Below are 26,566 nucleotides of genomic sequence, written 5' to 3'. Positions count from 1 at the left end.
AAGCTCATAGCACACAGAGAATAGATTAAAGAGAGGTTGATGCTAGGAAGCTGAGGGTGTAGGAAGTCATGCTGTTCTTCGTCCCATCACAGGTGAAGTCATTCAGTAGCAACAGGCGCATCAGCCCCTTGTGAGGGAACTCCAGAACCCTCTTCAGAGGCAAAGGCAGGCACAGCCACGTGGTAACTGCCACAATTCCTTCTCACCCAGCATAGTTCTGTATCTCACTCGATCTGCTGGGACCCAGCTTTCCCCAGGAAGGAAGAGAATTAGAGCATACATCTAATGGCTCAACTTCCCAGTTAGAATCCAAGTGGCAAACTTTCCTCTCACCGGTTTTGAAGGGCTGAGGTGACAACCCAGCATATTCTAATTCCCCAGGAAGCAAAGGAAGTAGGAAGGATGAACCAGTCTGTGCACATTCACCTTCATCGGGTTCCTCCTGCTAAGCCCAGTGTGAGTAAACAAGGAGTGGACCCCAGTTCAGGGATCCCCCTGGATTACATCTAATCCACTGCCTTTTCAGGGTTTCTGCAAAGGAATGGCCTCTGTGTTGCCCACTAAGTTACTTTTCCTGACATGGAAACAACATACCAACAGAAGCAGCTTAAAGGAAAGGAGATTTATTTTGGCTCCCAGCCCTTTGTTGTAGGAAATTCAAAACCACAAGAGTTTCAGGCACTTGGTCACATTGAATTCAAAGTTAAGAAACAGAGGACAGTGAATGCGTTTGCTCCTCTAGGTTTTTTTTCTTTTCATTCAGTCCAGGATTCTACCTCAGGGAATATTCCTACCATTTTTGTATAGGTCTTCCCACCTGATCAAGAGAATCCCCCAGAAGCATCCCTACAGACCTATCTCCCAGATGGGTCATCAAGTTGACAACTGAGATCTGACAACTGAGTATATAAGCTAAAAGATGTATCTAGTACACCAATCAGCATGCCACCACCGCCTCTCCATCATCACTAGGAAAACAAGCAAAGAGTCAAGGAGTCGAACTTATTCTCTGGAGTCAGAAAGTTAGAGAACTGTCTAACGATGATGAAACTCTGCCTGTGCCTTGGTCTTGTTTGTTTGGATGATATCTGACATATATTTCATACTTGCACATACCCTAAGAAAAAATTAAAAAGTTGAACCTACCATGAGATTTTAAGAGATCTCTAGCTATATAATCAGTCTAATTGGTAACTTTCTTTTTTTTATATATATAAGGCCAATAGACCATGACTAAGCGAAGTGACTGTCTTGTCTAATACTAGACATGAATGAAGTCTATAATTAGTAAAGGAACAATGAAGACAACAAGAAAACAAGACAAATTTTCAGAAACTTGCCTTAATTAAGCAGCAAAGTATGATTTATCTAACAGAGAGAGTTAAAAATAGGTACTGCAAAGAGGCTCATTACTGATACACATACAAAACCAGAATTCCATAAAATAGATGGACAGGCATTTCAAATTTTCCAAAAAGAACTCATGGCACCAAAGACTGCAATAGCTTCAGTGAAGATTTCACCAGATCTCCTCAAGTTGAGACTAGATCAAGAGGAAAAGGTCAGAAAAATCAAGGATTTCACTGGAAATTATTCTTACAGAAGAACAAAATATAGAAATAATGACAAAGAGAACATACAGATGAAGAGTCTTATAATACATCAAGTGGACCAATATACACACATTATGGGATTTCTGGAGGAAAAGGAGAAAGAGGAACCTAAAATTTCATTCAAAGAAATAAAAGCTAAAACATTCAGATCTGGGAAAGGCGATACACATCCAATGCCAGAACATCTACAGATACCCAAAAGACATGAAACCAAGCAAGCAAACCTACCATTATATGTGCAATAAAATTATCAAGAGATAACAATGAAAGCATCAGTAGAGGACTCTGTAGGACTGTAAGTAGATTCCCCTCCCCCTTAAAAAATATCAGAAGTGGGTAAAATGATGAACTCAAAGTGCTAAAAGAAAGATTAAAAAACCTACCAAACAACTTCCTCTCTGAGATGATGAAGAAAAGAGGAAGGGAAAGATAGAGAGGCAAGACAGAAGGTAGAAAGGGGGAGACAGGATTCTACAGGAGCCTGAGTTCATTAGTAAAGGGGCTTAAAAAGAGAGGATGGGGCTTAAGGGAGTGTGGCACGGCGGTGTGGGGGAAGGGGATGCCCAGGCAGGCCCCTGTCCAGGCACCTCTTCTCCCTGAGGGACCACAACACACACAGGCATGGTATAGAATAGAGTTTATTCAGAGCAGGGGATGGGAGTTAGTGGGAGAGAGAGAGAGAGAGAGAGAGAGAGAGAAGAGAGGGGAGGCCGGCCATGACCACGTGGGGGGGGGGGGGGGAAGAGCCCAAGGGGCAGAGAGGTGAGAGTATGTGGGAGAGCAGAGAGCAAAAAGAGAGAGGAGGGGCAAGTAGCCCCTCTTATAGTGGGCCAGATCTCTGGGGTGGGGCATACCTGGCTATTTCCAAGTAGGTGTGGGGTGGAGCTTAGACAGAATACCAACAATTAGCACCAGATTGTCTTGTAAAGGATACAGAGATGAATCACCTAAGGAAGTCAGGAAGCCCATGGGCAAAGGTACAAATTCAGACTGTCTTAACTCTCTGCAAGTGGTAGTAAATCACATTTAATTCCAACATAAACATAGAAAATAAAACAACAGTGTATGGGGCTGGAGAGATGACTCAGTTGGGTTCAAATCCCAGCAACCACATGGTGGCTCACAACCATCCATAACAAGATCTAAAACAATAGTGTAACTAAATATGATGATGGGTACATAATATACACAGGTAGAAATTGTGACTGCGTTGAGGGGGAAAGTGTCAAGTTCTGTACACAGTGAAATTTGTTATTGTAAAATAGATGGCTATAATCATAAGATAAAAACATCTTAAAAATATTAAGATGTGGAATGGATATTAAAAATCAAGTCTATGTTAACTATGAGACTTAATTTATATTTAAGAACACAGACAAGATTGAAGAAGCTATTGAATTGTGAATCAGTATATACAAAATTTGTCATGTGAAGTGGGTGCATTCAGGTCCACTATAAACACTGCACTCACAGACAATACTGCCTCATATGCCAGTGAGGGTAGATCTAGTGCGAAGTGTTCTTATCGAAGTACAGTACAAGGCAGAGAGAAACTGGCCTGCTACAGAGAACTGAAGAGGCTTACTATTTGTAACTGACAGCCCTATATCTCCAAAAAATAATCCTACAAAAGAAATTTATGTTACTGTCTGCTTGATACTTATTTTAGACTCCCTTTGCCACCTAACGTTCCAGGGAGGTGGTTGCAAGCCAGGCCAGATCCGTTGCATCTCACTGGGAGGTCCCAAGTCTTGTCTCTAGGCAGTCAACATTAACAGACTTGCACACTAAGACGAAATACCGCAACAAGCCTATTGCAGTATGTGTGCGGCAGCCATATTCTCATTCACTAAGTATTGATAGGTCTCACGGCTGTGTGGTTTGAGATCACACTCAGTTTCCACAACTATCATAGCTCACCCTTGGTAGCTTGATGGGACACTAGAGACAGGTAGTTAGACTTCCTTAAGAGTGATGCCTTGGGTCTGGAGAGATGGCTCAGTGGTTAAGAGTATTGACAACTCTTCTGAAGGTCCTGAGTTCAAATCCCGACAACCACATGGTAGCTCACAACCCTCCGTAATGAGATCTGACTCCCTCTTCTGGAGTGTCTGAAGACAGCTACAGTGTACTTACATATAATAATAAGTAAATCTTTAAAAAAAAAAAAGAGTGATGCCTATTTCACCGGAAGGCTACTCTAATGCACATCCTGTTTGGTTATTACTGTTCTTAATCCATAGATTACTTAGCTTTCTGTCAGTGTGACCAGAGTCTGGATAAACAAGGAAAACAGGATTTAGCATGGCTTATGTGTTTCGATGGTTTGGGATTCAGTCCTTGGTTACTGAGTTCTGTGAGGCTGAGCAGAACATACAAGAGTGTATAACAGATGAAATTCTCCTTCTTCTGTCAGACATGAAGTGACAAGAAGAAACCAAGAACAATACTCCAAGGATCTGCTTACTTGCTTTTTCCAGGTAGGTTCTAAAGGTTTTGCAAAAGTTTCCAAACATCCTGCAATAAAGCTATCAGCTGAGAACCAGGTGTTCAAAACATAAGCCTGTGAGGTAGGGGTATTTCAGTTCCAAACCCTCATACTCCAGTTACCTGGAAACTAGCAAGGAGGTCATTGGGTTGACAGACTTAAGTAGTAAGGTTTTAATGCACTGACTCTCACGATGGCATGCAAATGGCTAAAAATGTGGTTTAAGGCCGGGCGGCGGTGGTGCACACCTGTAATCCCAGCACTTGGGAGGCAGAGGCAGGCGGATTACTGAGTTTGAGGCCAGCCTGGTCTACAGAGTGAGTTCCAGAACAGCCAGGGCTACAGAGAAACCCTGTCTTAAAAAAAACCAAACCCAAAAAACCAAAAAAAAGAAAAAAATGTCTTTTAAGCAGAAACCAGAAAGGTAATTTGTCAATATTTGTCAATGGCATTTCCAGTTCTCAATGGGATAAAAATATGAAGGGACTTCCCTTGAAAACAAATTCAGTCTGGCCTCCTATTAACCTCTCCCTTTTGAACACAGGCTTCCACAGCCATGTTACCAAAAACTTTAAATAATGAGGTTAAAAACAGAGAGGTCAGTTCACTCTCCAGACCTAAGGTGCTCGGCAGAGAGTGGCACACTCCACACTTGGAAAGTTCTCAGTCTCTCTTGCCAAAGATGCAAAAGAGGGGAAATGTCTGGAGTTGTGGGGCCACTGTTGCAGGAACGTGGGCTGCCTTTCCTTGTCATCTAGGCATGAGGTTAACTGAAGAAATCCTCGAATCTTTTCATTTTACCAAAGAAACCAAGACTTGGGAAAGTCAATCGGCTTACCCAAATGTAAGGAGCCATTTACCAATAATTTGAAGAATCAAAAGAAGCAACCAATAAAACCATGATTGAATTTGAGGATTTTGTAATATACACGAGTCTGGGCAGGAGGTAATGAAAAGACAGGAAATGCAGAGCAGCCAATGCTAGGAGCCTCCTGAGTTTGCTCTCAGCCTGTGATGTCAGGCATCCAGCTTTTATTACAATCCTGTTGAGTTTCAGGAAGGCCCAAGTGTCCTAACCCCGAAGCATCACGCTGTAATAAAGGTGATGATGAGAACAGTATGTATCACAACTTAAAGCATTACAATGATCCGACAGTGATCCTATCCACCTGGAAAGGACTTACCAACCTGAGCTCTCGTGGAGTGAGAGGCGGAGTTGCTTTCTACACAATCTGGAGCCTGAAGATCAGAGCCTCTAGTAGAACATCAGTAGATGGCAAATATACCCAACAACTTTGTTGAGAACTCAGAACCCAATTTTGACAAATGCCACCTTTGAGTTGTTTTACATAACCCATTCCCATAGTTCAGAAGTTGCACTCTAGGATGGAACCCCTCAAAATAAACAAACCCATGAGCACCCCACTTAAGAAAAGGTCAAGGATATTGATCAAGTAGGAAAATTTTCCCTAGAAAAATGGACAACAGGGCTAAGCCATGAAGATCTTGAGAAGACCTGGGGCTAAGACAAGTCACAGATGCTGTTGGGGGAAATCCCTCTTTCAGAGAAAGGCACAGCAGGCTCCTTGTGTTCACACTCACTCAGTTTGTTGATGTTGGGTAACAGCGTACTCCACGTTTGTAAATACTCCGCTCTAAAGCCGTCCATGGAGAACAAGATAACTGGCGGCAGGTCAAACCTGGAAATGGAAAACAGAAACTTTATTCCTGACCTTGGTGCCTACTTAACCATGTTTAAAACTGCGATAAGAAAATGGTCCCATCCAAAAAAACAGCAGGGCAGTGGTGGTGCACGCCTATAATCCCAGCACTCTGGGAGGCAGAGGCAGGTGGATTTCTGAGTTCCAGGACAGCCAGGGCTACACAGAGAAACCCTGTCTTGAAAAAAAAAAAAAACAAATCCAAAAAACTAATAATAATAATAATATAATAATAATAATAAAGAAAGAAAATGGTCCCAGGTCAAGCCATCTTTTGAATGTTCCCATGACATAGATTTGGTTTCTGGTGACATAGTTTGTGGTATGTTTCTTACTCTAAAGCTTAATTTCTTTTTTACTTTGTAGTCATATCTTAGAATATTAACTTGAATCCACAAACCTTAAAGCTCTTTTAGATCACTATTTAATATAAATGATGGGCAGTGATTTTGGAGTTACAGCCATAGGCTATATTTTTGAAAGTTGTTATTTATTTTCACTTTTTGTCTTTTGCTTGCCTAATATTTGTGCTCACGTGTGACAGATGCACACCTTGGTAAATTTTTATTAGCCAAACTCTGCCTGTAGCCATCACTGAGAATAAGATGCTGATTCCTTCTCATTACTGACTTCAGCAAATCCCATCTCCAACAGAATTTAAAATGAGCAGTATCTTGACTTTTAAGAACAATTGTTTCAGGGCTAGAGAGGTGGCTCAGCGGTTAAGAGCACTGACTCTTCTGAAGGTCATGAGTTCAAATCCCAGCAACCACATCATGGCTCACAACAATCCATAATGAAATCTGACACCCTCTTCTGGTGTGTCTGAAGATGGCTACAGTGTACTTACATATAATAAATAAATCTTTGGGCTGGAGCAAGTGGGGCTGGAGTGATCAGAAGTCACATGGTGGCTCACAACCATCTGTAATGGGACCTGACCCCTCTTCTGGTGTGTCTGAAGACAGTGACAGTGTACTTCCATAAAGTAAATATTTTTTTTAAAAAAAGAACAATTGTCCCTACTTTGATTCTGAATTTGCATATAAATTAAATCATAGGATATATTGTGTGGGCTCTAGGGTCTTTTGCTTGGCATTTATAGTATTTGAGATTTAATCTGCCTCAAGATTTAAAATGCGGTTTGAAATGCTTGTTTAGTTTATCGTGCATGAATGAATCACAACTCAGTCCTGCTCCTGGTTGACAGGCATTTGGGTGTTTTTTTGGGTGTAGGTTTGTCATGAATAACAACTGTGAACACAGTATATTTGTTTTTCATTATATCACTTTAAAAACAGGTATAAGGAAGCAATTTCCACATCTGTGAACAAGCAGCTATATATTCCATTTCATTTAACAAAGGCATACTTTTTAAAGTTGGTTAGAGTAAATCCTTAAAAATCTAATGAATTACCCAAATATGACAGAAATCAAGTCTGACTGTGGGTGCCATGGAGGTAAGGAAACTGCTTCTGCTTCATCGTCAACGTGGCTGAGTGAAGCTAGGAAAGTTACCAATATGGCCATTACCCCCACAGTGTAGAAGAAAATCATGAAGGGGGATCTAGAACAACGGTTTGTTTGGCTGCTTCAAATACCTATTTATAGCAGAGTAATTAACAACAAATTTCCAAGTAAGATTTTGTACCAGATGCTGAGTGTAAAGGCAGAAAAAGGAGCTGCAGGCCTAGGAAATGAACTCCAGAGATGACCTGCACAGGCCGAGGGCCGAACCTCAGAACAGAGATGAGCACACAGAAGGACGCCAGATTCTTCATAAGCCTTCAAGTGCAGGCTTTCCAGGAGGTGTGATTGCTCAAGGACCATTAAAAATTGCATAAGAGAATAGGGATATCGGATTCCTACAAAAACATGTGAGTCTCAAAAACACTGTCCTAACAGTGTTAGTGCAAGAGAGAGCCAAGGGTGGCAGGGTATACAATGCAGAAGTTTTGGGGGCCTCTTTTAGAGACTTGGCAGGAATTTGACATTGGACCAGGATGTGGAAGTAAACTCAGGCAGGAATCTGATTCTGGGCAAGAATGAAGAAGTAGGCTTCAGGCAAGAATTTGACTTTAGTTTAGGACAGGGGAGTAGGCTCAGTCATCTTAGTCATCCTGATAAGCCCCTAGAAACAGAGATCACAGGACCTTTTGTGTTTATCATCTCATTGTTCCAGAACCCAGAACTGACCTTATTACTTGCACGTTATTAAAATGGTATAAAAACTATTGGGGTAATAATAGTCTGTGCCTTATAAGTGTCCCACAGTTTCAGTGCTCAGGAGGTGAAGGTAGAAAGTTCAAAGCCATCCTTAGCTACATAGTGAGCTCAAGGCCAGCTGGAGCTGGGGGCCAGAGGTGTGAATTTGTGTACATATATATAAATATGTATGTACACAAATATGTGTGTGTGTGTACATGTGTGTATGTGTGTATGTATATGTGTGTGCATATGTGTGCGTGTGTATGTATACATGTGTGTGTGCATATGTGTGCATGCATGCATGTGTGAGTATAAAACACTGACTTCCAGGCCTGATGGTTGCAATCTTAAACTCAGAGCAGCCATGGTTACCTCCACAAAATCTTCACAGGACAGGCCCTAACCACACCCTGGCCTGGAGGGCAAGCTGCTGACGGGGGGGCCTCATTCCTTCCCTGAGGATACTTGCAGATACTGGTTGGTGGGGAAAGAGGGGTGTTTTCTGCAGAGGCAGACCCATGGTTGAGGACTAATGCTCTTGTAGAAGGATCCTACCCACAGGCCAATGGCACTCACTGGGTCAGGTACATTCAGGAGAAAAGATGTGAAAGTGGGGTGGGGCAGAGGGATGGAGACTGTTAAAGAAGGGGGGAGATTAACAGGTGTGAAAGAGACAAGGTGGGGGGTAAAGGGATGAGGAGACCCTGCAGGGAAGCAATCCCTGAAGAGTTGAGAATGAGTTCAGATCAACTTTGTCAACCTGGATCAGACTAGGGAAGTGTGGTGCCAGATGGGTCACTGTCAACATATTTACAACAGGGACAATTTGGAAAAAACATGTCCGGCAACAATCATTCCAGGTGCACAATAAAGCTTAATGTTTCAATTCCTTTACAAGGCACAACATATAACTGTGTGCATGGGTTCTATAGCTAAAGGGATTAGAATAGAGTGGTATCTAGCACAGAGGTCAGCAGGCTAAAGTTCATGGGACAGTCCCCCTGGGGATGGATTCTATGAACTGGGACCCAGGCAGGGAGAGTGTGGCTTAAACATTCTGGTAGATTTGGATGAGGTCTACTCTTATAGTAAAAGCTAGGCAAGATCTGCCTCCACAGATGGCAAAAGCGATCACCAGGTCATTAACAAAATCCACTCCCAAGCTGGGCAGTGGTGGTGCACGCCTGTAATCCCAGCACTCTGGGAGGCAGAGGCAGGCGGATTTCTGAGTTTGAGGGCAGCCTGGTCTACAGAGTGAGTTCCAGGACAGCCAGGGCTATACAGAGAAATTCTGTCTCGAAAAAAAAAAAAACAAATCTAAAAAACAAAAAACAAAAAAAACAAAAACAAAATCCACTCCCAGCCTTCGCCCCTGTGTGTCTAACACTCCTGGTTTCCCTAGTGATATGAGCACACAGGACCTTTGCACACCCAAAAGAATACATTCCAACTACATTAGGTAAATTTATATTCTTAAAAAACATTTTATAAAATTAACTGAGATCCTATCCCTGTCTCCTCCATATATCTGTGTCATTTAGATATAAATTAAATAGACATATAACTATATATATGTATGTATAATTACAAATGCCATGCCTTCTTCTCTGAGACAGTGAAGATTGCCAAACTTCTACCTAATTTTACTGCTAAATATTCTGGGTTATTATTTTAGAACCTGGTCTTTCTGATCTAATAACTATCAACTCAGCCCTTTTATTTCCAAGATCTCCGTCTCAAGAGCTGTAATTTTATATGACACACTTTGGGTGGAGTGATGGCGCAGCGGCTGCTCTTCCGAAGGTCCTGAGTTCAAATCCTAGCAACCACATGGTGGTTCACAACCATCCATAATGATTTCTGATGCCCTCTTCTGGGGTGTCTGAAGACAGCTACAGTGTATTTACATAAAATATATAATTAATAAATAAATCTTTTAAAAAAATAAGACACACTTTAAAAAAGAAAGAAAAAGAAGAAAGGAAGGAAGGAAGGAAGGAAGGAAGGAAGGAAGGAAAGAAGACAACTCTCTATGTTGCTTCAACTGTCTCCCATCCAGCTCCTTGGCTCAAGCGATCCTCCTGCCTCAGTCTCCCAAGTAGCTGGGACTCCTTATCCTGGCATATACCAGGGTGCCTGGCTCGGTAAACATTTTTCCTAATGAAATTATGCTCTTTTAAGATGATGATTCTTAGGCCAAATATTCTTTTTTCAGCTTTTATCACCCCCACGCCATCCTCTAAGTGCTGGGCCCAGTGAGGGTAGTGACCACAAGGAGGAAAGGAAGGTCACCCTGATGGGGAGGTGACAGAGGACATGTCTTCAGGCATAATGAGAGCAATGGTCACACGGAGCATTTCTTTCCCTGATTTCTTTCCCTCCACTCAGCTGGAAGATGTGTTAACTGTAAGGATGTTAACTGACTGAAAAGAGTCCCAGCTGGAGTAAATTTAGTCTGCACTCCAATGCTACCCATAGGGAATGCCCTGGGAACGTTGCTATATGCCAACACATATGTTCGAAGTGATGTAACCCAGACCCAGAAAGACACATATGGTATGTTCTCACAACTGGACATCAGCCATGAGGTACAGGATAACCGCGCTACAATCCACAGACCCAAAGAAGCCAAGTGGCAAGCAAGGAGGTCCCAAGGGAAGATGCTTGAATCTCACTCAGAAGAGGAAAGAAAATAGTCGTCTGGGGGGAAGAGGGGATGGAGAGCAAAAGACTGTAGAGAGCACGTGTTGGGAGGGGCCTGGAGAGAGAGGGTTGGGAGGGGCTGGGAGAGAGAGGGTTGGGAGGGGCTGGGAGAGAGAGGGTTGGGAGGGGGCGGGGGAGAGAGGGTTGGGAGGGGGCGGGGGAGAGAGGGTTGGGAGGGGGCGGGAGAGAGAGGGTTGGGAGGGGCTGGGAGAGAGAAAGGGTTGGGAGGGGCTGGGAGAGAGAGGGTTGGGAGGGGCTGGGAGAGAGAAAGGGTTGGGAGGGGCTGGAAGAGAAAGGGTTGGGAGGGGCCGGGAGAGAGAGGGTTGGGAGAATGGGGATCGGTTGGGGGATCCTGGGAGTCTATGGGGGTGACTCTAGCTGAGACTCCAGCAATTGGGAATATGGAGCCTGAAGTGGTCACCTCCTGCAGCCAGGCAGGACTTCCACCTGCCCACAGAAACCCTTAACCCAAAATGTGTCCTGTCCACGAGATGTACAAGGATAAAGATGGAGCAGAGATTGAGGGAACGGCTAAACAATGACCAGCACAACTTGAGACCCTTTACACCGGGGAGAACTTACTCCTGACACTATCAATAGATATAATCAAATAATACACAAGAGTAATTTATCATCAACTAAGCAATTGAGTGCCTGTTGACTGCGAATCCACAAGGAGTCTGAACTTCTGTTACAAATTATATTTTGAGAGGATTGTGTGGAAATTCTCCTTGGCCTCCTCCCTTACATCAATATGTGCCTGCTGCTATTAAAGGAAGATGAAGTCCCATGTCATTTAGGCTCACCCTTCTGGACACTGGGGCTCCTGGGATGAGGCACAGTCTTCTGTCACCCATGCGATTTCTCCTGCAAAGCAGATCATACAGTTTAAGACAGCTGTGCCACATACAGAGAGAAGCAAGGGTTTATCTGGGTGTGTCTTCTCACTGACACTGATGACTGATGACTAACTTCTAGGGCATAGCATGCTCTATCTCTCTCATGTAGTGACAAGGGCAGTGGGTTCTAAAATCTTTGAGATCAGTGATCTGCACTGCTAAGTGCCAGGAAGGGACACCATTCCATCCAGAAAAGCAAACAAACAAAACAAAACAAACCAACAAAAAAAAGCAGAATCCTTAAGCAAAAGAATATTATTTCCTCATTAATGTTTGTTTTTCTCATGTCCTCATATTTTCATAATGGCTGTAGTAACAATAGATTTAATAAAACCTAAAGAGGAAGAAAACCATGAAAAAAAGAAATGGCTTACTGGAATGGTTGGTATCAAATGTAAAACACTGAAGAATCTTAACACTGCAACTAACTGACAAAGAAGAACTGAGGGAAGACACTGGTGACCCCGTGCAACTCCTGATGACACCTCCCACCCTAGATACAAGCAGGCATGGTGTGCATCATGATAGAGATCAAACAATCAATCAATAGCAGTTTCAACAATCCTCTGGCTTTAACGACTAAATTTCTGGAAATTTATGGAATGGTAGATTACTTAAGTCACAAAGCATTCGTTCCATCAGCAAAACCAAACTAGGAAACTCTCTAGAACAAATGACCCCATTTCTCCAGAATATAAAATGTCAGAGGCACAAAAAGGGAGAACAGTTTTTTTTTTTTATAAGACTTGAAATGCATGAGTCAGTCATAATAACAAGCATTTATTTGGATTTTGCTTCAATCTTTTAAAAACTATTATGAAACAAAGATTGAATATTTCAATTACACTTATGGATAGTATTAAATCTTTGTTTTTTTAGACACATAGTGAAAATGTTCCAATGCTGTGATGCTAATGCCAGCTTTGAAATAATCTTTCAGAGGGAGGAAAGAGACAAAGACAGAGACAAGGAAGATGTCAAGAAAAAAAATGTATATTTTTTGTTTAAAAAAATAGAAAAAATACAATGTTGTAGAGATGGCTCAGCAGTTTGGAGCACTCTCTGGCTCTTAACTGGACCAGACTTTAATTCCCAGTACCTACATGGAGGTTCAAACTATCTTTAATTCCAGTCTCAGATCTGGTACCCTCTTCTAGATCCGTGGAGAACAGACACAGACATATGTGCAGGCAAACACTTCTACACACAAAACAATTTTAAGAAGAAAAGGGGCTGGGCAGTGGTGGCGCACGCCTGTAATCCCAGCACTCTGGGAGGCAGAGGCAGGCGGATTTCTGAGTTCGAGGCCAGCCTGGTCTACAGAGTGAGTTCCAGGACAGCCAGGGCTACACAGAGAAACTCTGTCTCGATAAAAGAAGAAGAAGAAGAAAGAAGAAGAAGAAGAAGAAGAAGAAGAAGAAGAAGAAGAAGAAGAAGAAGAAGAAGAAGAAGAAGAAGAAGAAGAAAAGGGACTGAGAAGTTAAGAGCACTGACTGCTCTTCCAAAGGTCCTGAGTTCAATTCCCAGCAACCACGTGTCTGAAGACAGCTACAGTGTACTTGTATAAATAAAAAAAATCTTAAGAAGAAAGAAAAATATAATGCAGATCATGGTCCTAGACTCCATGGCTATGTCCTACTGTGAATCATCTAAGAGGCCAGACTCAATTGCCCAGATAAACAGGATCTATCTCACCTACTCCTTTCACAACTCAAGATAACAGTTCCTAGTAGAGAAGTAGAGATACACAGGGTTGAATTCTTCCTAACAGCAAGAGTAGAGTGCAGGAGGACAGGTAATGTCAAGCCCGCAGAGGCTACAAAGTCAGCCATTTTATTTCAACACTCCTTCCATCCTGACGCTCTTCTTCCTGACGCAGGTTTACAATCTAGCTGCTTATCTTACTGAGTCAGTTTACCTTTGCCTTGCCTTCGCTGCATTTATCTGCAAGTCATGCTACCTTTACAAAAATTATGCTTTGTCAGCAAGGATTGGCCGTGAAATGATGTGCTGCATCTAGGTGGTGGGCAGACGTGAGGGAAACACAAGGTGCCTCTCTCTGCCTCTTCTTCATCGAAATTATTTTTTCTTTTCTTTGGTTTCTTGAATTTGGTTTTTTCGAGACAGGGTTTCTCTGTGTAGCCCTGGCTGTCCTGGAACTCACTCTATAGACCAGGCTGGACTCAGAAATCCACCTGCCTCTGCCTCCCAGAGTGGGATTACAAGCGTGTGTCACCACTGCCCTGCTGATCGAAATTTTTCAAGCTTTCTAAATTTGCCAAGATATAAAAACCTCCAGCAAGTTCTTACTTCAAAAATCATTCAAACTTCCTACAAAGTACTCTCTGAAAACTATTTAAATCTAAAAAACTGTATCTTTACAGTGAGAAAGCATTACACTTAATTTGGAAATAAAAAAGTGATTGATTGGTTAGCCTACCAGACTAAACAACCGCTTCTCACGGTACAGCCAAGCAATGAACTCAGATGAAAATTTACATGACCTCAGCACAAGTCTTCAGATAAAATACTGAAGTTACAAAACTGGGGCAAAAGAAAGGAGTATACAAGGATAAGAAAAATATGGTCAGTGGATTTAGAAAGCTAAGCGAACTACAAATCACATTTGGCTTTCTAAATACTCAGGAAAAAAAATTATGGCTCAGTAGTTACTATTAAGTATTTGGAAACTGTTACTATCTCAGGCTATTTCCCAGGAAGCTTGGTTCTAATTATCTTTAATTATTTTTCATATAAAAATATGAAATATCTATGACTCATATATATCAATACAGAAGATATTCTTTACTCCTAGACCATAGAGTAATGTTTCTGAGACAGTTAAGAGTCACACAAACAAAGAAAATGATCATACGCTGGGAAGTAGCCAATCCCCCTTTCACTTTCATAGAAAACTCATGGACTTGTGGACTTAGGGACTTAATTAAGGACCCAAGGAATGCCCGATTCCCCTATGCTAAGCATATAAGAGTTACAAATACACCCTACTCATGGAGAAGCAAAAGATGTCTCTTGAAACCTACCCTGTCACAATAGCTACTGCCGACCTATAAGCAGCCTACAACTGAACTAAGACATGAGACAGAGGGGACCAGGGCACTCTACCACTTGAAATCCCTTGTTTGCATAAAAGATCTCTACGGGAACCTCTCTGGTAGAACAGCTTTTCTTTCTTGCAGTTGGTCAGACCTATAATGAAGACACCTTACAGAAGAAACAATTTATTTGAGCTTAAAGTTCCAGAAGGATATGAATGTGTTGTGGCAGGAAGGCTTACAAGTGGTGTGGCAGCCAGAAGGCTGAAAGCTCACATCCTTAACCTTACATGCAGAACAGAGAGAGCAAACTGGAAGTAGTAAAGGGCTTTTAACTCTGAAAGCCCACCCACAGGGAAACTCTTCCTGCACGAGGCCACACCTCCGGAAGCTCCCCAGACAACACCTCCAATTAGGGGACCAAGCATTCAATCTCTTGAAACTATGAAGGTCTGTTCTCATGTCTACCATTTCTAGATTAAGAGAACCCAGCTCTAGCAACATTTATATGTGAACTTCTGTCTCTTATTTCAAAATTAGAATTATTAGAATCCAATTTAATTTCACTAGCATGCTTAAACCTCAATTTTAAGCGTGGAGTGACGGGGACAGGAAGCGGAACATAAAGAAGTTCAATTCTCATGTAACATGCTGTTTTCATAAATCATCACATATGCTGAAGCATTAGCAAATAGGAACAATATCAAATCTTTATGAAGCATCTGGTGTAGCCAGAGTCACAGGATTGTGTTGGGACATTGCATCTGCAGTAAGTCTGTAAGAGTTCTCAGTCTGTAGAGTACTCAGGACACAGATCTTTTATTTAATACCTCTATTATAAAAGCTTCTCCACGTGCTTTAACTTTGGGAACTTCCAACTAGTGTCTAAAACCACACGTGCACATAGCGCCATCACTGGGTTGGAAAACCCTTGCTGCATACATAGTGACAAGTGTACAAAGCTCTTCTATCTCTTTATGAAATAAACTTCCTTTCTAAACCACATTTCATCTCACACTAGAAACATTCCATTTTTCCCTGTACATGGAGTAATAGCTAAATGTTCTGTTTCTCTCTCTTTCTCTTTTAAAATCTTTGTAGCTCAGGATAGCTCTACAAAATTCCAGTGAAGCCCTATGAGTTTCAGTGAATCCCTAGAGACAAATGCACCAACAGTCTCTGCTTACCTTGGCACACAGTCTTGTAGTTAGTGCAGCAGTCCTTCTTCTGTAGACAGTCATCCGCACAGGAACAGAGGGCTGTCTCCAGTCTGTTCTCCCCACAACGGAATGAATTGCACGTCCATATTTGTGCTGAAAAACCATGCAATGCAGTTCTGAGCACTTAGGAGCAGCATACAAAGACTACCAATGCCATGTTTCTCCCTGTGTTATTATGATACAGTCAAACTTTTGATTTATCAGATTTAATGAAAGGAAATACATAGTACAAAATAAAACAAAAAGCTACAACTCTACTCTCCTTGTATGGGTAGCGGAGAGTAATGGGGCTTCTGAAGTTGAACTTGTACTCTGTTTTGCAGATGTTCTGGATCCTGGTCCTATTTTCCTAAATTCTACATGTCAAAGCATCACTGACAATATGAATTTAATCAAGAGCCCAAACCTTGCCCAGCCTTGTCTAGAACAAGGAACAACAGAGGTTACAGAAGTAATAGTATCCAAGAATCCCCATAGAAACCAGGTCATTGTCTACAGTTTCATTTCCTATACAGTTATGACTGCAGTGTGGGCCCCTGTGTTTACTGAGAAGGGGGAAATGACAATAATTAACCTTGTGTAGATTTCCAGAACAGATGCTATGTGCAGAACGTGCAGTCCTGAGATTTAATGGAGACTTAATTTCTATGATCATGTGACAGAGAAGGTGAAGGAAGACTATGTGAAGAGATACAGATTATGTGACAGTAAAGGCAGAGGAAGGCTATGTCTAAGAAACGTAGATCATGTGACTCTGATACTGCCAGTCAAAGAATGTCAAAGCTTGCCAGTGACAAACCAGACCCTAGAAAAGAGGTTGAAACTCCTTTCTCAGCCAAAATGCTGCAAGCATTTAGATGTTGGGTTTCTAGCCTCCAGAAAAAATAAAGACTTCAGCTTGTTGTTTGTTGTTTTGTTTTTAAAGCCATCTAGATTATGGTACTTTATTACATTAGCCCAGGAAACTAACATACAGCAGAAGGCTGTGATATTGGAATGACGTCAGAATAACTAACATGCTAGTGAAAGGTTGTCAGAACCCTTACTTGATTTCACACAAGTATCTTCAAAATCCCAGCAGCAGTCTCCTCGGCCCGTGCATCCTGAGTCACAGCGGCAGCCCTCCAGTCCTCTATGTGAAGAGTCAAAGCACTTTTTCCTGCAGCTGCCTGTCACAGGGAAGACAAAGGACAGCCACACTTAGAAGCTGGCCGGTGTTTCATCCCCAGGGGGTGAGACTCAGAGAAGTAGTTAGCCTAGACTAAGGAGCTAGGTGACTCGACTGAGTCTCAGGAAAGAGGCGGGGCTTTTGCAAATTAGCAAAATGAGTAGTTTGGAAAGTTAGCTTTCAAAGGTGTGAGGACAGGTGTTCTTATGCCCTGCTAAGAGGCTTGAGGCCCAATTGTGCTAAGGGTAAGTCATTAGAGTACACACACATACACACACACACACATACACACACACAACATTAGCAACGTAGATTTGCATTTTAGAAACTCACTCCAGCCAGGGCAGTGGTGGTGCTCGACTTTAATCCCAGCACTCGGGAGGGAGAGGGCAGGCAGATTTCAGAGTTCGAGGCCAGCCTGGTCTACAGAGTGAGTTCCAGGACAGCCAGGACTACACAGAGAAACCCTGTCTCGAAAAACCAAATCCAAATAAAAACCAAATAGAAACTCCCTCCAGAAGACAAAGTGAGTACTGGATGGAAACTTGCCTAACCAGTCAGGGATTTTAACCCAAAACAACAAACAGAAAGATGAGAGTCTAAAGGAAGACAACAGCAGTGTCCACAAATGTAGCTCGACAACATAAGGTGCATTTCAGAGACGCTTGTTATGAGGACTAGAAAAGGAGGAATAAGTTAAGAATGACTCCTAATATGGGGGGCAAGGATTTCAAATATAAGCTCTCAGTGCTTCTCTATATCTGAGTGAATAGCTACCTACTAGGGAGTCTGGATGCTGAGCCTAAAGTTCAGAAAAGAGAAATAAACTACAGATACTGGTTTTAATATTTTGAGAATTTCATACATGCACACAATGTATTTTGATCATACTAACTTCATGTCTTCTCCATGACCACTTCCACAGGTCCATCTCCCACCCCAACTTCTTGTTCTTGCTTCATATTTTTAATAGTCCAGTGAATTCAATATATGTTACCCATATACACATGGGTATGGCACTACCTGACACATATTTTCTTCTTTTTGGTTTCCCTCATTATTTTTCCTTGAACCCCCTTGCTCCTCCAATACCATGTGGCTGATGATGGCTTTCAGCTTCTGATCCCCTGCCTGCTCCCTTCTCGGCACTGGGACTATGGGTGTGCTCCACCACATCCAGTTCATGGGGTCCTTAGTACCAACCACTGAGCTGTTCATGCATGCTAGGCAAGTACTAAACCAACTGTACCAACAGGACTACATCCTCAACCTAGAAATGTACACTCTTAAAAGGACCTTGGTCTGTCTACTTCACCACTACACCCTAGTTAGAAAACACAGAACACAAGTCGATGTTCAGTTTTCATTGAGTACTTAAAAAAATAATTTAAAATGCACATATGACAATGACAGTAAGTTTTAAGAATACATAAACGGTTTAAAAGCCCACACATTGCCGATTTGCATTGCAAATGAGTAAAGATTACATGGAGCAGAGAATGGTTAAAGTTGTTCAGGATTTGGGTTTAGCAAGAGATGAGATTGGGCTCCACAATTAATAATGGGCTGCCCATGCTAAATACCACAGAATGAAAAGAATGAACGAGGTCAAAGGGTCCCTGACTGGAAAGGGAGCGTGAGATGCTGGCGGGAGAGCTGAGCACCTGTGCTGAAGGGAAGAGAATAAGGAGGCAGGGCTCAGGAACCCTGGCAGGAGGTACGAGGAAGTCAAGGATCAAAATGCTGAGACAATGGGGGATTTCACTCACCCAGACAATAATCTATACAATTTGGAGGATAAAATCTTCATGAACTAAAGCCCATTTGTGTGTATCAACCACATCATGATACCACTGAAAAAGCTTGCCTACTCCAGCCAAGAACAGCCACACACACACCCAGAGACCCAGACACATAGCAGTCTGGTGACCACAAGATGACAGGAACTTTCCAGTTAATGTTAACTTTTTGAGACGGGGTTTCTCTGCATAGCCCTGGCTGTCTTGGAACTCACTCTGTAGACCAGGCTGGCCTCGAACTCAGAAATCCACCTGCCTCTGCCTCCCAAGTTAAAGGTGTGCGCCACCACCGTCTGGCAACTTTTATTTTTTTAATCTCTGTGTTCCCGTGTTACGTGGAGGAATTACGTGTCAATTCCCAAATGGAAACGTGACTGGGGAATTGTCAGCTAACCTCCCTAGGAACCTCCATGGTACAGAGATGCTAAATCCTTTCTCAGTGAAATGTATCAGTCACATTGAGAGGGACATCAAGTAAGTTAAAAACAGACGTCAGACTTTACCAACACAATCTACTAAGAAATATAGAAGTAACTTGGTTCAGAATGTTAAAGGGTTTCTCATATGAGCCTAGCAACCTAAGTTGAGTCCCAGAAACCCATAATGAATGAGAAAACCAACTCCCCAGATTCTTGTACACACACACACACACACACACACACACACACACACACACACACAGACCCACAGACAGACAGACAGACAGACACACACACACACATATACACTGCACATATGCATGATAATAAATCAAAGAAAAAAATTTTAAACTATGCAAAATGCTTATATGATTACTTATAAATGGTATATTTGCTATCCATACCAGTAGGATAAAACAAAGGGAATATGATCTTATAATCTTAAGAGTATATATCTCCTATTTTTCTTTGCTTCTTATAGGAAAAAATGAAGGTTTTATTATGGTCTACCTTTTAGGAATTTAGCATTGATTAACCATAGAGTGGGGTGTGAAAGATGTGACAGTGTTAATATGCTATAGAGGCACAGGAGGTAGCCATAGCAACAAAGACTTTGAGGGTCAAGAGGCTGGACGGAGCCATCAGATGTGTCTAGCTGCTCTAGGACCTGGGACAGGAAGTCTGCAATTAGTTCCCCTCCTCTGGACTTCTGGTTTTCCTTTCTGTGTGTCAGGGTAAAAGAGGAAGGTCTGTGAACAATCAATAACGTCAATCGTTAGGGAGGTGGGGGGGGGGGGGCTTGATAACAGACAGGTTACAAGGAGTTAAAGCCAGAAGAGGAGACTGGTTTGGGGGGCACGGTTTGGAAGGGATGAGATTGGGCTCCACAATTAATAATGGGCTGCCCATGCTAAATACCACAGAATGAAAAGAATGAACGTATTTTGGAAAAAATGTACTTTGGAAAAAAAAAGATGCCCGGGAATGTACCTTGATCTTCAGGTTTCCTGAGTCCAAGTCCCAGGCCTAATCCAAGCGACACAATCACCAACAAAGCAAGAAGAACCTATTACAGAAAGGAGAAATCCATCTCTGTGGTTGTCTAAAAATAAGAAACAAAATGACAGATACATACCTTTCCTCTAGACTGCAATCAATTCGCAGTAGTGGCAGCATGCTAATTACCAAAGGTATCAGACTCAATACCGACAAAAGCATGTTATAGTATTTAGTGGTCAAAAAAAACCAAAGAAATGTGGAGAATAATTATTTGTTTCTATTCATATCTGCTTCTGAAATAAGTTTCCATGTAGCCTAGGCTAGCCTCCAACTTGCTATCTTGTCAAGGATAATCTTAAACTCTCACCCATCCTGCCTCCATGCCTGGAGATCAAATCCAGGACTTCACGAGTGCTAGACAAGTCTTCTAATAACTGAGATGCATCCTAATCCCATGAGAAAATGTTCTGTAGGTCGTTTACTATAGATGCCCAGATTCAAATACTTTCATATCTCAAATATGTTAAGTTTAACACTCCAGACTGATTGAAAGCAGTCATTGAAACCACTGCAACTACAAACCTTTATCTTCACCTTTTTTTTTCTTACTAGACATTCCCTTGGAGAATATTTGAATGAATATACTCACTCCAGCATCCTGTAGATCTGTGAAATCCTCAATTGCCTCATTGCTAGTTACCCAAGGACAAGGAAAATAGCTAAAACATGTCAACGTTCAGTCATTAACTGAAAGGGTTTCCTTTGCTCTTTAGTTCCTGAACTTCACATAATCTGGGAGCTTCTTTATCGGAGAGTGTTGAATTCCCTGGGATCACCCCTGCTGGCAAAGCTGTGCAGCACAGGAGACTCTGAGCTTCAATCAGGTTAAACAGTGATGTGGCTACATTCTCTCTTTTACCTAAGCCATGAGTTCAAGTGATAAGAACGGGCTAGTGGGGCTGTCCATGCCATACAGAATGTGACAGAGTCCAATAAGATAGTTCAGTGCATAAAGGTGCTTGCTGCCAAGCCTGGTGACCTGAGTTTGATCCCTGAGTCCCACAGAGTGAAAATTGAAAGCAACCCCCCTCCCCAAGTGTTCTGTTTTCAGACTTCTGATATGTGCTAAGGCACATGAGTACACCCCACCCCACCCCCCCACCCCCTCGCATTAACTATAAATTTAAATTTTTTTAAATAATGCTCAGTCATGAGTTCAAATTACTTCTTGAAGATAAAATAAATCTGGTTATAATTTAAAAGCAAACGACAAACCTTGCAAAAAGAACAAATAAATGCAGTTACCAAAAACGCTTACATAAACAATTGCACGAACTATTGACTGAGTTTGCATTTTGAAAATCAAATGAAAAAAAAAGATGCATTAACTTTACCATAAAAGTTAATACAGTGCCCAAGGAAACACATTAATACGATATTAAAACATTTCTTTTCCCATGAAGTTTCACACTGCATCCCAGTAACAACAGGGAGAACTTGGAAGGTACATTTGCTCAGCGAGAGGCAATTGAGTGTAAACTACTTAAGAACAGTAGGTGGCCCAAATCTTTAATTCCAGTACTCAGGATGTGGAGGCAGGATGATCTTTGATTTCAAGGCCAGTCTGGTCTACAAAGAATATTCCATGGCTATCAGGGCTACACTGGGAAAATGTCTCGAAACAAAAGATTTTAATATATATATCCTCAGGCCGGAGAGATAACTTCTTCTGTTCAGAGTTTATGTTATAAACACAAGGACCTGAGTTCAATTCCCAGAATCCAAATTATCAGGGTGGAGTCTGGTCATGTGCACAGCAGAAGGCTCATACACATCCCCAAGGCTCCAGGGGCTGGCAGGAATATGCTAATAAGCAAGCCCCAGGCCCCATTGAAACCCAGTGTCTCAAAAGAAAAAGAGAAGCGTCCTGTGGAAAGAAAGAAAGCACTGCTAAACTTATGCTGAGCAGTGGTGGCACAAGCCTTTAATCCCAGCACATGGGAGGCAGAAGTAGACAGACTTCTGGGTTCAAGGCCAGCCTGGTCTACAGAATAAGTTCTTGGGCTATACAGAGAAACCCTGTCTGGGGTGGGGGGGTGGGGGGGGCACCTAAGGTTGTGTGCTGATGCACAGGTGCCTCAGCAAGAAAAAGAAAAGAATAATCTAAAAATACATTAAGGACCCAGAATTTAGCCCCCCGGGGGGTTTGATTCTTTGAGTGACAAACTGAGATGAAGCTAAGAGGAAGAATGCTGCAAGGTCCCTGTAATCCTGCAAAGATAAACTGAGGATCTTCGCCTGAGGATCTACTGAGGGTTTACATAGTCATGGGTCATGGCCATGCATTGCTTGACCTTTGTTAGGGAAAACAGAAAGGAGACCAACAACTATGCTAACCTGGAGGAGTCTGAGGGAAGCTGCAGCCAGGTAGATGTGGTTAAAAAAAAAACAAACTGCATTAGGTTTTGACTTGAGGTGCTGGGTGAGTACATCCAAAGAGAAGTGGGAAATGGTGACTTGGGTTGGGGGAGAAGGTATCAATTAACTTCTCATGAGAACACACAGATTGCCTAAAGAGAAGATCACTGGATAAGATAGAAGTGGGGCGATGCCTCGAGTGACATTCAATGAGGAAAAAGATACAACAGCCAAAAAGCACCTAAGTCTTAGAAATGAGCATTTCAAGATGGTCCAGGAAACAAGGGGAGAGAATATGAAAGAAAGAAAGAAAGAAAGAAAGAAAGAAAGAAAGAAAGAAAGAAAGAAAGAAAGAAAGAAAGAAAGAAAGAGAAAGAAAGAACAAAAGAAAGAGAGAAAGAAAAAGGGATAGAAAGAAAGAGATAAGATAAAACCCTCAACAACATCCATATTGTTAGGGACTTTCAAATTGGAAACATGGAGGGAGGAGGTGGATTAGTTGCTAAAGAACACTTACTTCATTATGGTGGTGGGGGGGGGGGAGGACACGGATGGACAGCGTACACATTTAGATGGGCCACGAGAAAGCAGGGTGCTGGACAGAGTCCCCACTTCTCCAAAGTTTGATGATGAGTGATAAAAGCAGGTTAATAGCCGGGCAGTGGTGGCACATACCTGTAATCCCAGCACTCTGGGAGGCAGAGACAGGTGGATTTCTGAGTTCGAGGCCAGCCTGGTCTACAGAGTGAGTTCCAGGACAGCCAGGGCTATACAGAGAAACCCTGTCTCGGAAAACAAAACAAAACAAAACAAAAAACAAGAAAAAAAACCAAACAAACAAAAAAAAAACAGGTTAATAAAAGCCAGGAGCTTTTTAATATTATATTTTGGGTCAGGGAAGATAAAAATCAGATTAAAAGATGACAGTGAGGAAGAAAGCAAAAGAAATAATCTCCACACGGAAAATAAACAATGAAATGTTGATAAAGATTAACAATTCCTTAAGAGAGATGTGTTAAGCTAAATTCTTGCTCGTATGATATTTGTACCATTCAAAAATGGCTTGAGCTCTAATTATAAACATGTGGCAAAACAAAAATCAGTCCAGCATGGTCTCAGATTTCTGTCAGAAATGCCAGATGCAATAATTTAACATTCTAACCTAAAAAGCAACACAAACGACCCTAGTGCTGGACACAATTACTTAACATTCTAACCAAATAGCAACACAAACAAACCAAGTGCTGGACACAATTACTTAACATTCTAACCAAATAGCAACACGATCGAACCTGCGTAGGGAGGCCAGCCCTTCACATCTGCCACCAAGCTTGTAAGACTAAATTTAACAGCTGTACTTACCACACAAAGGATCTTGTATTTCTTGAGACTGTCCTTCTTAACGGGCTCCTCCGTGGCTAAAGCTAGCCTGGAATCCATTGTTCCCGGAGTTGTGTAAACCTGTTTAGCCGGAAAATAAGGCTCTTTCCTCTTTTCCCTCTAGGGAGGGAAATAGGAACTGTCCTGACTGCCTCAGCTGTGGCTGACTTTTAAATCCAAGAGAAAAGCAGAGCTCTGTAGTGATTGGTTAACTGAAGGGGAAAAAACTGTGTCTAACAGTATTGCCCACAGGATAAAGTCCATTTCTCGGACATTGCGGACAGCTGGTCTTTACAGCCTTAGAAGTAATAATATATACTAATCAGGATATGTAGATAGCAAGAATAGTGTATTAATCAAACTTATAAAAAGCTAATCATTTGTTTTGTTTTTGTCTGTGGCAGGAACTTGTGTTACTTCTTATCTCCAGAGCACCAGGATTAGCTCATGTGTCCCCGAATTTACAAACTGCTGGGAACTGAACCCAGGGCTTCACACCAGCCCAGCTCCACCCTAGCTCGGTTGCTTTCTGGGTTTTGTTTCTGTCTGTGCTTTCAGGCAGGATCTTATACCACGTTAACCAGGGTGGTTTGCCAAACCCTCCTTTCTAAATCTTCTAGAGACTGACAAGAAGCCCTGTGCAGGGAGTTTCTACATTCAGACAGAGTTCATGCTGCAGTTGAAAACTAGTACATTTACTAAGGTGCTTGAGGGCTGGAGACAGCTCAGCAGTTATGGGCACATGTTGCAGAGAAAGCTCAGATCTCAGCACCTCTGTCAGGCTGCTCGGGACTGCTACCAGCAATTCCAGCTCCAGGGACCTCATTCCCTCCTCTGGCCTCCAAGGGCCCATGCACTCATACATACATAAGACCCACCCCCAACACACACACACACACACACACACACACACACACACAGAATAGACATTAAGTAATCAAAATATGTTTGATTAGAATAGAAATTCTGAAACTACTAGAAAAATTTTAATTATGAGAGGAGTGTCTTACATTTTATAATGTCTACAGTTTGAGTTATTTTAAAGCAAACAACAAAATAGTATGTGTGGTGGTTTCATATACTTGAATGCTTAGTTACCAAAGAGTGGTGCTATTTCAAGGAATCAGAAGAATTAAGAGGTATAGTCTTGTTGGAGAAAATGTGTCCCTTGAGGGTGGGATTTGAGGTTTCAAAAGCCCAGTCTCTCCTCTCCCTGTCTTGATAGATAGATAGATAGATAGATAGATAGATAGATAGATAGATAGATAGAGGGATAGATACATTCCTAGCTGTGGATCAGGATATAAAACTCTCCAAAGCTTCTTCCCCAGTACTGTGTGTGCCTGCATGCTACTGTGGTCCTAAGCATGATGATAATAGACTAACCTCCAAAAATATACTTAAGTTCATACACTTACATGTTTCTTTGATAAGAGTTGCCTTGGTCATAGTGTCTCTTCACATTGATAGACTAAGACACTATGTCTTTACTGCTTTTCGCATTATATGGTATTGGATTAGTCAGAATTTTCTAGGATCACAGAACGTATGGGTAGTATCTATATAGTAAGGGAATTTGCTGATGACTTACAGTCTGGAGTCCAACTCCCCAACAATGGTCAGCAGCAGCTGTGGATGGCAGTCCAAGGATCTAGCAGTTGCTCGGTCCCACAAGGCAAGGAGGTAAAGAAGAGAAAGTCTTCCTTCTTCCAACATCCTTATGTAGGTTTCCAGCAGAAGGTGTGGCCCACATTAAAGGTGTGTACCATGACTGGATCTGGGACTTGGTTTGTTCCAGATGACCTTGAACTCAGATATCTCCTTGTCTTACTCTCCCCTGGGATTCATAGCCACCAGGCCTCAAAATCTCCATGCAAAGAGCCAGGTCAGAAACTTGTGTCTCCCAGCCTCAAGATCTGGATCACAGGTGAGCCTTCCAATTCTGGATTGTAGTTCATTTCAGATATAGTCAAGTTGACAGCCAGGAATAGCCACTACCATGGTATTAAGCAGCTTTTCAAGTAAGAAGTTGGGGGCTGAAGAGATGGCACAAGGGCTAAGAGCACTGAGGTCCTGAGTTCAAATCCCAGCAACCACATCTGTAATGAGATCTGACTCCCTCTTCCGGAGTGTCTAAAGACAGCTACAGTATACTTACATATAATAATAAATCTTTAAAACAACAACAATAACAAAAAAAAATCTCTGTCAAAAAAAAAAAAAAAGAAGTTGGACTGGACCAAGTTTTTATTAAGTCTCCTGCGTTACCCACCGGGCTACTATGAATGCAGATGAGAATGAGTCACAGACTTGCTTCATGATGCTAAGGCTGGATTCAACAACTGTGAGCTAGAGAAGTTGAGTCTTCGATGTTTTCTTCCCTACTCTGTATTCTTTTGCCATCACGGGGCCTCTAATGGCTTCAGCATCTATGTAGTTCAATTCTTGGCCTCCTTTAGTTCCAGTTAAAGGAAG

At 42.1% G+C, this 26,566-nt stretch overlaps 1 protein-coding gene across 1 annotated transcript in view; it reads right to left on the bottom strand.

Moving 5' to 3' along the window:
• The window catches only part of Enpp3 (ectonucleotide pyrophosphatase/phosphodiesterase 3), a 67,154-nt gene extending 43,003 nt beyond the window's left edge, over positions 1-24,151 (bottom strand). The window contains exons 1-6 of the mRNA XM_052169626.1: positions 24,074-24,151; positions 20,285-20,360; positions 16,955-17,077; positions 15,876-16,001; positions 11,540-11,600; positions 5,704-5,801 (exon numbers count right to left, since the gene is read on the bottom strand). Coding sequence (XP_052025586.1) covers positions 5,704-5,801; positions 11,540-11,600; positions 15,876-16,001; positions 16,955-17,077; positions 20,285-20,360; positions 24,074-24,151 — 562 coding nt within the window. The remainder of the gene's footprint in view (positions 1-5,703; positions 5,802-11,539; positions 11,601-15,875; positions 16,002-16,954; positions 17,078-20,284; positions 20,361-24,073) is intronic.
• Positions 24,152-26,566: the final 2,415 nt, after the last annotated feature.

Source organism: Apodemus sylvaticus, chromosome 23, assembly GCF_947179515.1.
Source record: "Apodemus sylvaticus chromosome 23, mApoSyl1.1, whole genome shotgun sequence".
In the NCBI taxonomy this organism is placed as follows: Eukaryota; Metazoa; Chordata; class Mammalia; order Rodentia; family Muridae; genus Apodemus; species Apodemus sylvaticus.
The sequence above is the reverse complement of the archived record's forward strand: the minus strand, read 5'-3'. Positions and strand labels throughout refer to the sequence as shown.